Source organism: Hyposmocoma kahamanoa, unplaced genomic scaffold (genome assembly GCF_003589595.1).
Source record: "Hyposmocoma kahamanoa isolate Upper Pololo Valley unplaced genomic scaffold, ASM358959v1 117, whole genome shotgun sequence".
In the NCBI taxonomy this organism is placed as follows: Eukaryota; Metazoa; Arthropoda; class Insecta; order Lepidoptera; family Cosmopterigidae; genus Hyposmocoma; species Hyposmocoma kahamanoa.
In genome coordinates, this window is record NW_020653397.1 from 1775986 (window position 1) to 1791905 (window position 15920).

At 37.0% G+C, this 15920-nt stretch overlaps 1 protein-coding gene across 5 annotated transcripts in view; it reads right to left on the reverse strand.

Annotated features, from left to right (window-relative positions):
• The window catches only part of LOC113239948 (homeobox protein homothorax), a 452743-nt gene that overhangs the window by 212774 nt on the left and 224049 nt on the right, over positions 1-15920 (reverse strand). For all 5 annotated transcript variants that reach the window (XM_026477122.1, XM_026477119.1, XM_026477123.1 and 2 more), the window contains exon 8: positions 12554-12562. In XM_026477122.1, the coding sequence (XP_026332907.1) occupies positions 12554-12562 (9 nt within the window). The remainder of the gene's footprint in view (positions 1-12553; positions 12563-15920) is intronic.

Sequence of the window (15920 nt, forward strand, 5' to 3'; positions counted from 1 at the left end):
CTACTTTAAACAAAGTTTACTTGCAATACCAGCTCAAAGTTAAACTTAGCGGTTACTTACCCTAACTTAGCTTTCAGCTTGTCTATCTAAAATTTAACTTGGACGCAATACTTGAACATATAGCAGCTTCCTGTTAACCACAGGCTCTTGTTTGTACAAATAAAAAAAGAATAACTTTTAATCGCCGGTAAAAGATGTTTGAGCATTATTAACTGCCTCGGTGGCCGAACTAGAATGCCGTGCTCGTGCAACTCTCGGGTTCGATTTCCGGGCCGGGGTAAACATGTATGGCCTACATTTATTTCTCTCGTGAGTTTAGGTTTACCTAAAACGGGGCTATGAGTGTGTACGCCTTAAAAAAAAAACGTATATTTTGAAATTGGACGTAGTTAAACAAAAAGGATCCAATGCACATAAAGTCACTTTCGAGATGTCTTGTGTTATTTTCAAAACTTATATTATAATGTCGTGTAGCTCCAGAGATATTTATTTATATTTATATGTTGGATTTTATTTGCTGATCTAAGAGGCTAGACTTTAGGAACGGTTTGGTACATAACAAATTTTTTGATAATTTTGTGGATTGGATCGTTTTTGCTAAACTACGTCCAATTACGACGTGACGGGGCGAACAAATTCTGCCCTTAGCAGTTGCAGTACCACTCTGAGTGTCTCTCTGAGACCTAAGTTGACAAGTCCCTTGTGCCAGTAATTTCGCCAGCACCCTTACTTCCCCTTCAAAACCGGAACACATTAGTACTCACACTACCTCTACTACTATAGGTGAAACAACAGTACTTCCTTGGATGTTTTACAAGAAGCTCTACTGCTACCAAAACCATCTGATACAGTTCGTTAAGTTTCTTATAAACATTATAGAAGGGAAGATCGAAGGAAAGAGAGACAGAGGACGACGAGGTGGTTCTTCTTCTTATTGAAAAGCCTCGCTCTAAATAACAAGAAGAAACAATATTGATTAGAATTTCTTGACATAGTTTTTAATACCGCCGTTATTCATCCAGTGACGTACTACCTTATACCTGTTATTCCCACTAGTTCAATATATGGAATTTTTGGGTTACAATTGTTCTACGGGGAACTGAGTACATGGACTTACTGGGAATTAACGATTTCCACCGCCTAAGGTTGTTGTTGAAATTACGAGCATACGAGATTTGTTAACTTCATGTTACAGGGTGACGAGCGTAGCGTCGACATCTTTGCGATTTAAAGCCTGAGTGACACTTCAACTGTCGCTTACCATCAGGCGTTGCCGTTGAATTTATCAGAATAACTAATGTAGCCTATCTAACATTCATAGTCATAAGTTAATATTGACGCCAATATTTTAAATTCATATAATACCGCATGAATTTAATACAAAAAAAATAACCACAGGGGCGTAACGACAATTTGATGATGACTGTACTGGTACAGTCGGACACGATGTAATGATGAACTTGCAATTTCGTGTGGGGTTTTTTTCGCGTCTCACGTATCGAGGGTGTGGTGTACGATGCTCTATTAATGTTTCGAAAACACTATTGCTTTTTTATGTTTCTGTAATATGACACTATTTTAATTAATTGGAAATATTGTCTTCACTTTTTCTACTTTTGCTGCGTGCGTGTGATGGGCGGCATCTAAAATTACACTGTAGGTCATTTCTGTAACGTTAAAATTTGCAGTTTAAGAATTGACGCAATGATTAGTTTAAGGTGTGACCGAACGTGTCAAGAAATCAATACGAAAAAATACTGAATTAAAAACGAAGTCGGTATTTTTAATGCCATTACATTTTTATATTCAATTTAACGCGTATACATAACGTTCCACTTCTGAACACTGATCTCCACTATATAAAACAGTTCTTGCTAAATATATTGATGAGCTCTGTGATCTAGAGATAGACAATGCGCGCTGATGAGGTTCCATGTCCGATTACCTGTATGACCAATTTTTTAATTTATTTTAGTCTGGATGGTCTGGGCAGTGCCTCGTGAACTCCGTTGCTCTAGTATTCATAGCACAGGGAGTTTCTTAGTTTAAAATCGGGTTATGGAAATACGTAATTTTTTTTTTATAAATGCAAGAAGATGATCAGTAGAGAAATGCATCAACCGAACGGTGGCCATGAAATTGTTACAGGAACATATTAGAAAACATTACATACGTTGCTCTGATCTCAAAGTAAGCAACCGAAGCACTTCTGTTATTGAAATCGGAAGCAACGACGGTACCACAAACACCCAGACCCGAGACAATATAGAAAAGTCAGTTTATACATTGACCCGGCTGGGGATCAAAGGATGCGCAAGGCTCTAGACCACGGGGATCTTCAAAACGTGTGACGTTCTGAAGCAATATGTGTAGATGACATTGTCAAAGTCATTGATTCTAGACCTCTAGGTCGTGGTGGAAGGCACAAGCAACGGCAGAGTGAAGTTAGGCTGTGGATGAAGACGATGATGAAAAATTTTATTCAAAACTAAATTTTCTATATTGTCTCGGATCTGGATGTTTGTGGTACTGTCGCTGTTTGCGATTTCCATAACACAAATGGTTTAATTACTTACTTTGAGATCAGTGCAACGTATAACGTAACCACCAAAGAATCTACTTGAAAGTACTATAAACATCAACTTCTTTTATGTGAAATTACTCCACTAGTTTGTTATAATTTTAATACAAAGATTGAACACTCAGAAAAAATCATTAGATCCGGCAGGATTCGAACCGCTGTCTTCTAGTATACCGTGGCAGACGCTATCCCAACTAACTAAGCCACTGAACGAACCAGCAAATCTCACGAATTTTTCTATGTGCTTACGTCGCCTACGACGACTTTTCAGCCATAGCGCGATCTATGAGAAATCTATGACATTTCGTTACCTCGATTGAAGGAATTTTTTATGAGTGTTCGATCTTTGTATTAGTAATTATATCAACTTCTGAAGTTTTCGCAATATCTACTTGGATATTAAGAACTGCTTTTTCAGAAATAAATCGCGAAGTATTTGTTTTATCAAACTTATCAAGGTTTCAGGAACTTTACATATTTCTATATCTATATCATTACCCGTCGTGATGGATAACTGATCTTCAAAATTTACCTCACTATCACTGCTACTAAGCTCTTCTTCTTATTGATTCTGTACCAAACTTTCATCACTAGCAGTCTAAAAATCCTTAGCACTCGTACTTTCAAGTACTTTTATTTCCTTATTTTTCATTCAGCTTCTTTTCGAAGGATCTTTTTCTTTTAAGAGAAGAGACTACCTCTGCTCGAAATTTTTCCCGTACTAATACGGTTCATTTTGCATCGAGCGGCAGAAACACAGGCTTCATTTCAGAACTTATTTCTTTACAAACGAAAACAAAGCGATTTGAAAAATGCATAATATTGTATACTATACGAGTTCTATTTAGTTCAGTTGATATTAAAAAAGTCATTGGTGTATGTAAAGGACCCGTTGAACACAGCGGTTTTATCGTATTTGTTAGTTGTAATTTTTGGGTTTTCACACCGTATACTAATTATATATATCCTCAATTTTATTATATATTTTTTCCTAAGTGTAAAATCAACTAGAGCCATTTGAGGTAGTTTAGACTCTTAAAGATTAAGTTTCTTTTTACCTTTTCCTTTTTTTTACTTTGATCGTCATCGCTGAATTCTTGTAACTTGTCACGAGCAATATTTAGACTGTCCATGAATATTTCGTAGTTTAAATGCTTTAAAACACAGTCACAACAATAAGTTTAATTGCGATTTCTATTCCCCCAACGCATAAACTACGAAAATATCCAAGATCACCGGTAGGCAATAAAAAATATACACTGCGATACGAAATTGTGCCAGTCACGGGGGGCGAGCATACATCGTGTATACCTCACTTCATACTTTTCCCGATCATGCAGCTGAAAAAATAAGAATTTCAACCGTACGCTCTGAATTTTAAGGCATACAATTGCGCAACATTGTTAAGTATTTAGTACCTTTCTAGTTGTTAGCAGTACCCTATTCTTGAATAATGTGGTACGTATAGAAAAATGTGATTATTCATGCCGACTTTGAGAAAAATATTACAACCAGAGACTCCGGGGTTAGAGGCCTCCGTACGGTCTTTTTTCCACTAATGCTCGGTAAGGTTACCTTTGTGGGTCAACGCTCTTTGTTGATTAAAAGGTTTTTTTTATCGATCGCACATAATTTTAATGTTAATTTAGGAACAAACGCTCATTGTTTCTTAGGTCATTAAAGGAATGTTTTATTTCGAACCTTCTTACCAAAACTCGGTTATTTAGTTGATGACTCATATTCGGTTGGAGAAAGATACAAAGCGGTTGGTTTCTCAATTGATGAGATGGGTCGAATTTCAATACCTCTGGTCAACGTTGTAGGACATCATCGATATTGCAGAAGGTATCACAACCCTTAGAAAACTTGTTAAGTTCAAATAGCGCATTAGAAAAGCTTGGCGGACTATGACCTAAACCCAGCAGTGGGACTGTAGTGATATAACTACAAAAAGAGATAAACAATTTAACTGCAATATTTTACTATGTATTACAATGTACCAGGACATCATAGATATCCCGGAGGTAAATATAAAAGTAATTAGCACGGGCCAGAGACGCGTCTGGCGTTGGCAGGCGCAGCGGGGCGTCTTCGAAACTCCACGCATGCCGCTGCTAGCCTGGTAGTTAGATCGATCGTGTAACAGGCGTCTACCATGGAGTCTATTGGCTATGACAACGTCAATGAAATTTGAGCCATATAATCACAGTCACAGATGTGATGTAAATCGATAGTGTAATGAACGCGTAGACTTTGACAATGATAATGTCGAAGAAATTAACAACATAAAACCAGGCTCAATGATTTTCAAATTATCTAAACTAAATTAGGAATGTGCGTTTTGGCATAACACCTTTTGAATAATTGTATTTAGTTAGCGGTGATATTATATAAAAGCTTATATTGAATCTATTTCTTGTCATTAAACAATGAGATACCTTTTTGGGCCACTCAGCACAGTACAGAAGTAAATAGTGGAGTTTTCTGGTAATAAGTACCCACGTACCAATAACTCCAGTAATACATTCGAAACTAACTACAAATTTCAGTGTTCTCACACTAAAACCGTATTTAGGCATCCCTCAAAAACTTGCAGCGTTCAGGCGAGGGCGGGTGTAGGGAGGTGTGGGAGGAGGGGCGCGGGGACCCTCTGTAACTAAATTTTGAACTGTCACGTAGATTAATGATGCCAGCCCGTGCGATACGCGTTAATGCTCGCAGTTTAGTGTGGATATGACTTTAAATGTCGATTTCTTGAATTATTTTTTTTAATTCCAAGGTAATAGTACATTATTGCACAGGCCGGGAAGTAAGGGATTGCTGGACGAGTATGAATTACAAGGACGAGTGCCAGCGAGTACAGAATGCAATTGCTAAAAAAAAATGTTATTGTTTTTCCAGGCACATTAATAGTAGTCTGCTGGACTTGTGATGATGTGTTTGAATTTGCTATTACTGTATTTTCGTTATTGCTCTTCTCACTAGCACTCATTTTCGCAACCAAAATATAAAGACGACAAAACAAAAGAATACCAAAACACTTTAACCTAAATGTTACCGCCATTTTCTTTTTTTTAAGTAAGCGGTACAGGTAGGCATTTTTAATTCTCGCAGTTATGAACTCTGGGCAGTTGGCTGTATGAGTTTTCCTTTTGCCTGTTTACATAGTTCATTATTAATAGGTAGATTTAAAAGTTTAGAGAGGAGGACAGTAATGAGTTTTCATGCTTACTTTGCTGACCTTGGCCGAGAAGAAGTCGCATGGTCCATAAATGACAAACGTTTTTTGAAAGTAATGCAAACATTTCCGAGCATATTTGAGAAAATACCATTTAAATGAACTTAATTTTGGTGACGATTATATCATTCTATAACTGGTAAGATAACATGATATATTACGGAAGGGGATTACTGATAGAACAGACAATAACTTCGGATTTGGACGAATCACGACTATGACATGAGTTTGAATCCACAGCCTGCAGAAAATCATTGCAAATTTGCAGCGACATTGGAACTTTGTAACGAGTCCCTTGTTCAATCCATTTTACAACACAAGTTTTATTGAATGTTGAATCTTACAATGAAAAACCTTATAAAAATCTGAAATACGCGAACCACAGCCCATAGCTCTGCTTTTCGCGGTGAAAATCTTGAAACCTTGGGGGCCACTAGTCAAACTCCTGCTTTCAGTTCATTTGTTGAAGCTGCCAGCTACTTCGATCAAAGAATAAGTTTAGCGATACGAACAGTGCACGATGGCATTATCTGCCTACATACAGGGATTATTTGTACAATACTTACAATCATGCAGGACAACATTACAAAACATTATAAATTTACTAAAAATAAACTTTAATTTTATGTTGTTACAATCTGACATCTTTTAGATCTGTATTTGGAACTAAGTAAGTATGTTCAAATTTGCAAGTGCCTTCCCCAACAACCGCCACTCCCGCTCCTGCGTTTTGCATCGCAGAACGCTAGAATTATTACCGTTTAGACCAATCTGTTTAAATATTTTTATTACACGATAAAAATACAGTCCACGAGTTTGTTAATACTTTACAACCCTGTATATTTTCTTCCATGCAATGCTTAATATTTTTTGTCCCTTTTCTTTATAGAATACGTGAGATGGAAAGAAACATTTTCAGGGCGTGTCCATAACAATCGTTCAGAACGCGGCGCGGCGTCGGCGCGAGGGTACAGAATGGATTTCGGAAATCGATTGCCTCCAAAAATATTTACAGGCACCACGTGCGTCCTGCCAACGCACCTTTACGTCTAACACGTTATAACAATATAATAATAACATATAAATATATGCTGCAGTTGTTATAAGTATAATTGTGTTTGGATTTGCTCCCTACGTTGTTATTTCGTGAGTAAAAACAACAGGAGGTGGGTGTTGAGTAAATTTGTTTGTATTGGTTCGTAGACTGCTTAGGGAGGTAAAAAAAAGAAAAATTTAATAAAACAATGAAGTTATTTACGTAAAGGCTGGGAAATAAAACTGCATAAACTGCAAAATAGGCCGAGGAAATAATACAATTTGAGAAGATGAAGAACATGATCAATTTGATGATTCAAATAAAATAAAGGATGGTTAAGAAATAAAACAAAGTGACCTGACGTCTGCAGTAGTGGAACATATCTATAAAGGGTTGTATGTGGAATTTTACATTTACATTAGAGTACGTATATACGCATAACTTTAATTTCTAGGTTATGTACATTTGTGAAACTTTAATAACAATACATCTCGGTAACATGAAGGTGACATATCATGATGAAACCTGTGTAGGTTGCAGAAAGTTCACAACCGTAGGAAAACGTGTTAAGTCTAACTATGCCCAAAACCCGAAGAGAAGGCACGTGTCTAGATGACGATGACTATACATTCCCAAAGTGACATGGAAGCTTCCAAATTTGGATAACATTATGATAAAATCTGAAAGCGTTATTATCAAAAATCATCAATATTTGTTCTGAATGGGTATAGCTCCTAATGATCGCAAAGAATTTAATTCCCAACACGCTTCCAACCAATTGTTACCGACACGTTCATAAATCACGCATTTACTTTAATTGTAGAGCCATTATCCAAAAACCACAAGCGCTAAAACACATCGTCGGGCCAACAGCAGTCAAATATTGCTATTAGATAAATATTCAACAATAAAAATAAACCATGACCTCGACAACTTGAATAAAAACACAAAACCACTATAATATAAATTATGAAAAACATTACACACTGGCTCACGAGCAGTAAACGTCATGACGATCAGCTGATCAAATATATTGCTACTATAAAAAGTGAAAACGCAAACTACTCTGCCCCTAAATATCTGTCCTTTTCCGACAAACTTAAAACACGTATGTGTAAACGAGATAGCGATGTTGTAAGCCCGCCGTCGCGTAAAATGATATATTAATGTCAGCTGCGTTTAGGACCTCGTGAGTCTACAAAATAATAGATGGTCACAAATAAATTACTCGGCGAGTGCATTTCTGAACGAAATTCGGGCGGTCGTCGACCTCGACCGTGGAGCGTAAATCACGATTGATATACGACTTGCGAAGGTCGCCATCTTGAATGTTCTGTTCGAAATTTGAATCTGAACACGATTGGGTCGTTGCCGAAAGTGTCAAAATGGTGTTTGAGAAGTGTTTTGTAGTTTTTTAGGTTATTTTTTTGGGACAACACGAAGTTGACACAATAATAAGTCCTCTACGTGGATTTGTTGGTATTATGATGAAAGTAGAGGTTTAATTGTTTGTTTTGACTTAATAATGGATGTTGTACGACACGCTATTCAAACTGAGTAGGGCTAATCGTACATCAATCTGACAGCGTGCAATCACAACTGTCATCTTGCGTAATTGTAATTTGCAACAATTAGAGCTAATACTTTGTTTAACGCACAATTACCTTCATTCAACACAGTATACTAATTAAACGCATATTTGTAATAAGCATCACTTTTGCTGTCTGTCATTCACTGGTAATGAGGATTTTATTTTTTCTCGAAGCGCAGCTTGCGAAGCTTTTTTAGTATCCACTCGAATTACATAATCTACGAACGAAATTAAGTAGTTAGCCGCTCTTAAACCAATATGCGTGAAATTTGGAACTGGAATAGAAAATACAAGGCTACATGTTATGATTAAGCCCAAATAATGAATTTTAATCTATGACCTGAGATAATTAAGGTCAAATATCACAGTACAGATAACAGCACAACTCCTTGTGAAAGAATTCGTCCAGGGAAGTAGGTACTGCCACTTTATCTATTTTTCATTACCGCGTTTCGGTTTTGAAGGATAAGGTTGCTGGTGAAATTATACGCACACAGTACATATCAACTTACGTCTCAGAGTGAACAGGACACTAAGTTTTTCATTGGTTAAAATAAATTACGTGGCAGCATTGGTATGGTTTACGATTTGTTAATTTGACCCGGCAGACACGTCTCACATTTTTTCAGCTGCCTATGTGGCCAAACGGTTACCATTCGGCCACGGAGGCAGTTAGTTCAGTTCCCGGGCCGGGAGGAGTATTTGTATGGCCTACATTTATGTCTTTTGACTGTGTTGTTTGGTGTGTTGTGTTGTGTTGTCTGAGTTGGGGTGTAATTTGTGGTTGTCTATGTGTGTCCATGGTACAGAGGGGTTTGCCTAGGGCTGTGAGTGTGTGCGTTGTTATTAATATTCTTTGTGAACAGATTTTGATGATTCTTGTTTTTGTTGGAAAGGGGGAACCTCAGTAGTGTAGTACCAAATTTAATTTTAAAGAAAATATTCTACTTCTAAGGATGGCAAATCTGGGGATCAATTTGGTTTATTGGCTTTCACCCACTTTCCGTTAACCGAATTCGATACAACTTGGCAAATAGATGTAAATCCACAAACGTTTAAGGTCAGTTTTTTTTTATAAAGAAAGTTATAATTTTTATTATATTTGTTTTTTAAATCCTTAGTTGTTTCCCTGTGCTACGTAAACTTGATTATGCAAGGCAATTAACCCTTTACACAGTCATGGATCTTGTAATAACTTTACTTATAAAATTTCTTACTGTAAAGTTACAGTTGAAAATAAATAACATTACTATTATAATTCCAGAAATATCATCATCGCCATCACACGTCTTATCAATTGGACAATACGGGGAGTATTGTCCAATCAACAAGAGAAACGAAAGAGTCATATATCTCTTCAGACTATTAATAGTAAATAGTTACATTTTTATGTTACCAAGTGACGGAATGAACAAGTCGTGGGCCTAATAGTAAGCGACACGCCTGTTCATAACAGTTTCAGTGTCACTCAGTCCCATGTGCCAGCATCCTTACCTTTCAAAACAGAAATACAGTAATGCTCTTACAGCTTGGCGGCAGAAATAAGTAATGTGGCAATACTTCCTTCGACGAAATCTTTCACAAGTAGCTTTACTGCTACAAAAACATCGTCATCGCACCTTTACACGTCTTATCGACTGGACAATACTCCCCTCTCAACAACAGGAATGAGAGAGTCATATATCCCTTTAGACTATTAATAATAAAGAATCACTGTGGTTGCAGCTTCAACTTCAAAGCATAGGTTTAAAGACCTTAGAGCACCAGCGGCAATATTTATCGTAAATAATCGATCGTTCTATAATTACCATCGCTGATATATATCGATTTGTATCATTTCGGTTATTACTGTTCCCGAGTTAGACTATCAATCATTTTTTTTAAATTTGTAGGTTGTAGATTAGAAGACAATGGCTAAGTAGCTGTTGTTTTTGTGTGTGATTGTTATTGTTTAGTCGTTGGATCGATTATGTTTATTACGATATCGTCAAAGCTGCAGGCTGTAGGTGGATGAGACTCGTATAAAAACGTGGTGGATGGCGTAAACTACAGGAGGCCTAAACCAGGGCGTAAAGCAGGGCTCTGGATAACGGTGATGATTATAGATAATATTTTATTTACATAATTGTTTCGCATCTAATTCGCATTATATTTTATTAACAATACTTACCTTCTTCTGCCGCCAAGCAATAATGTGAGCATTTTTGCGTTCCGGTGTTGAAGGGTAAGAGTGCTGGTGAAATTACAGGCACATGGGATTATAATAATAATAATAATAATAATAACGCTCACAATCAACATAGCCTCGCACTAGGGAAACCCTGTATCGCGGGTGCCATGGACACACACGTAGACAACCACAAATTACACCCAAATTCATGAGAGAAATAAATACAGGTCACACAAATATTTCTCTCGTCCCGGCAGTCAAACCCGGAACCTATGAGTGGCAGACTAGCGTGTTAACCATTCCGCCATGGGGGCAGTTAATAGTTCTCTCACGAAATAAAATAATCTTCTGGCCCCAAAAATCGTTTACGTCTTGAAACAATATGAAATAGCTTATTACGTCCTGGTAATGAGAAATACTGATTATACTGATGCCAATCGCCTACAAAGCAACGAAGTCCATTACAATTGTAATTAATACAAAACGATATCTAACAAATCTACTGGCTAGCAAATAAACAATGGCGATATAATTTCTGAAGAACTTAAATCTGCTTTTTCTGTTAAAGAAAATTTGTGAAAAACAAAAAAAGGAAATTGAATTAATGGAAAGCTGGTGCAGAAAAACAACTATCAAAACAAAAATAGAGAACGGAGTGTTGAGGTGGTTTGGGCACATAGAGCGAATGAAAGAAATAATCGTGCCGAAAGAGATATAATATAGAAACAAAGTGCAAGGCATCGTTTTTAAAGGCCGGTTACGAAGGACATTCTAAGACCAAGTCGAGAAGTAGTGAGAAGAATATGAAGGATTGTATGCAAAGATTGATGAATTTAAGGGAATGAGAGAGATTTGTAAGGTATATAATATATAGCCGTGGCAGTAGAAAATTAATCGATGACCTCGCGCTGCGACATCGTGCCCGGTCAGCAAGCATTCTCCTATTATACTACTACTATCTTCTAACTGATTATTTGACGAATGTAGTTGACCTTATAAATTCAGATTCAGAAGATTCATAATCAAGAAATTTTGCAGTTGAAGACGATTTAGTATTAAAGGAAAACGTCCTGCAAGTTCCATTATTGTTTCAATGTCTCATTGGAGGTTAGGTAAAACTCAGTTAACAATTAAATAAGATTTTGTATTTTTAAAAAGAACCCATATTTATCTCTGTCTCGCTAAGGGCGATAAACAAAGCTAGCAGATCAATTCCACTGAAGCGTCCACATTTTATGATAAATAACAAAACGAGACTGCCTGAGTGTGTTCCCGTGTCCGATTGATATTGTTTCAATTTAATTCATTTAATGCAGAACGTCAAACGTATACGCCGTTTTTTGAATACAAATATAAAAAAGAAAACGATGATTTTTCAAATTGAATTGGATACTTCAATCTTGACAGCGTCTGTTAAATTCCATATTCCAATTTGAAATTAAAATTTTCTGTCGTTAAAAATTTTTGTTAATTTTAAAATGAATACTTAATTTAAAAAAACATCTTAAACTAGGTTATTCTTGTACCAAATTTAGCTCTGGTTCACGATTCTACGCCGATAATTACAGCAAAGGTGATTTTCGATTACACGCGCTCGAACGATTTAAAACACCATAAAAGCTTTCCGGAAAAGCATTCGAAAGTGAGCGTTAACGTTTCAGTTTTATGTGCCATTTTTGTGTATTTACGGCAAATGAGAGTTGTTCGAAGGTTAATAAATTAGTATGCTTTAATGACCTAATCAAAGTTTACGACGCGAGGCGAATCTCCGGACTCCTAGTGTTGGCCGATTGACTTATTTTGCGTAAAAAAGCGCGAGCACGGGCCGCCATAATTATTTTCCAGAGTTTTATGAAGATTGCCATTTTTGTTAACACGATCTTTTTACGGCATTCCATGATTTATGTGGCTTCCTGTTGTCTTGCTGTTGTACTCACCCATGGCATCTGTAACAAAGAAAAGTTGTCTTTGATTTCTGCTGGCAGTAAAATGTGCATGTATTGTGCTATAGCAACTATACATATCAAAATAAAGCAACATTTGGCAGGTAGATATGCTAAAGCGTATTATTAGATTACAAATATCACTTTTTTTAATGGCTTTGCCTTCGTATTTAGCCAATCAAAAATTTAGGGAAACAGAATTAAGATTATGGAAAACAGACGAAATTTGGATGAAAAAGGATGTCATAGATGAATAGGTGATTGGATATATACCTATATACATATTAGAAAAATTTTTCAACTCTTTAACGGTACCTACATTGTTTACTAACCATAATAATTTTTAAAATAAAAGATAGATCCCTCTTCTGACACTAGAGTTGATAAACAATTTCTTAACTAATACAACCACTTTTCGCAACTAATGTACATTATTATCGTCTACAAACTACTTTCAAGTCTAATCTTAAGACAATGTATCAACAGTATCACGGTAGATAAACTGCAATATAAAACTGTTATCACCAAAAATGACAGCCACTTGACTAAATTGGACAGTTTGACAGATGAGTGACAGCTAGACAGATTGATAGGCTGAAGTTTGGGACTAGAATTTAAAAGCAAAAGGTAACTAGCCGAAAACAAAAACAAATATAGTCGATACCTGGAGTTTGAACCTAATAACCTTTTCTTAGAAATCTAGAATTATTATCTCAAAACTCACTATAACTCAATTTCCACCTTATACTTTTTCCACTGCTGGTATTAGTGTATTTTTTTACCAAATCTCAAGGGATTTTAAATCTTAAAAACACATACTAACACATAATGAAAAAGCCATGTTACTAGGCTCCCATGATCGGCGAGGATGTCACCGTACGAATCCCCCCGGTATCGGGATACAAGCGATCGCACTTAGCCGCATCATGGTATCATATCGCTGCACCGCTATCAGTCAGCTGCATTAGCCGTGTCGCTAGCCAATAAATTATTGCTTCTCGCGGGCTATGCTCGCCTGGTACTTGTTGTTTGTAGTAGGGACACTTTTTGTTTGTTTGTTTGGTTGACTAGGCATCGGTGGAACTTTGCATTGTAAAACTAACGCCAAATTCTTGTTTGTAACTTAAATGTCTGCATAGAATAAGTAGTCCTTGTAACCCACTGTACTACACTAATTTTCAAAGTTTTAATAGTTTATCATACAAACTTTCATTCCCTATTTCACCCCCTTTTAAGATTTATTTCTGTAACAAACAGCCCTTGTCCTTCTCCTAGATCCCATCTATTTATATATCAAATTCCATTAAAATTGGTTAGTGGTTTAGCGTGACAACGTTACAGACAAACAGAGTCACTTTCGCATTTATAATATTGGTTTGGATGGTGACAATTCTACAATTTGATGATGAATGGCGGACTATTTCGCTTTTGCAGCGAAAGAAATACATACAGAACCAAAATGGAAGGCAACAATGGAAGAGAATTGCCACGAAGAGCGTTTGAACTTGTTAAAATGGTTGTAGTGCACAGTGAGAAGAATGGAAGACTTGTATAAAAGATTGCTGAAGGAAGAGACACATCAGATTTGTTCGAAGTGGCGTCAGTTTCTATTAACTCCAAAGGGTTTCCAAATGTATGAATATACGCATAGTTACTTTCAAGCCGGTTGCCGGAAGGCAGATCTATTTCGGTTCATTTTCCGTGCGGTATTTACAGTATTGTCTAAACCGTGTTAAATGTCAGACGGCGTACTGTAGGTCACGTATAAATACGTATAAATTGTTGTGTGCGTAAATACGACAGTGTGCTGTGCAGTTATTTTGCACAGGCTGTTTACAACTTTATATTTGTGTCTTGCACTTGTTCCTGAATTGACGATTACCGTTGCTTGCTGTGGGTATTAGACGTTGAAGTCAACGTCTCTATACTCGATAAAATAACACTCTCCGAGGTACTAATCCGTAACACTCAAACTAGAATCAATTTATAAAAGTTCATTCCCAAATTGGTCCTGCCGAGAATAGAACCCGAATAAAATTGACATCATAATTATCAGCCTATCGTAGTCCTTTGCTGGAGGTATATAATATGCGACATTTCGTCCGGTCCTCAGCTTGTCGCATTCATCTGCTGCTAGCAGACTTTCATAGAGCGACACTTCATCTAGCCACAGGGCGTCCTACACTACGTCTGCCGAGCCGTGGTCTTCACTCAAGAACTCGTTTCCCCCATCGGTTATCGATTCTTCGAAAGATATGGCTAGCTTACTGCCACTTTAGTTTGCTAGAAGCTATGTCAACGACCTTGGTTCTCTGTCGGATAACCTCATTTCGAAGGATAGGAATCATTCAGAGAAACTCCGAGCTTTAGAAATTAAGAAAAGGACTTTAATGAATTGGTTATGGTCTGGATTTATTTCTATACTCAGGTACTCCTGGTGTACCAGGGCAATTTCCTGTGATAGTTTGATTATTAGAAGTGATTGGTTTGATTATGTGGCACATTATCGCTGAAGGGTTTTTTAGAAATGAAACTAATTTACTTCGATGTATTCCATGAGATATTCTCTCTAAAAGAGGGAAATTTCTACCCTTGGCAGACGTTCACCATGACTTAACAGTGGCAGATGTCGCAAGCGATAGCATATAAAATAGTCTAACGAATATTTGTTTTTTATTTTTTCAAAGAAACCAACGTTTCGATCCCGTTGCATGTACCATGATCACGGCTGACTGACCATGAGACGTGACCATATAAAAATAGACGAAACAAATACACACATCAAATGCCTCTAGAGATTAGTATTATATGAATTCTTATATGCGTTCGATCCCTACACATTTTTGAGCAGTATAGTTAGAATCGACAAGCGCGAAAACCTAAACACTGGATAAATACTTTACAATTTTACAAGGCAAATTGTAAGCGCCTCTAGCAGTCACAAGAAGTAACGCTTTGCACTCTGTCACTGGGCACTGCAGACTCACGCAAAGGTTTTTTGTCCAAAGTTACACGCTCTTCAAATTCACATGTAATTTTTGACAAAGCGCAAATTTCTTCACGTCGAAGATTTTGGTGAAGCGTCTTAACGTCCCTGCTTATTAAGTCTGGACCTTTTAACTCATGTAACCAATGGGACACCAATAAAAACAAGCTCCAAGAGTGCAATAACCCCTTTCTGAGTCGGGAACACCCTGTACTCAACGCTTAATAAGACCGACTCCTACTCCGCCGGATAGGCACGCAATCCACGCAGACTCGTCTTACATGCTGCTGCATGTCGCTCTTTTGTTTCCCAATAATATTATCAAAGTGAAACTTTTGCAATTGAATTTGCAATAGGAGTTCTTCAAGGGGGTAT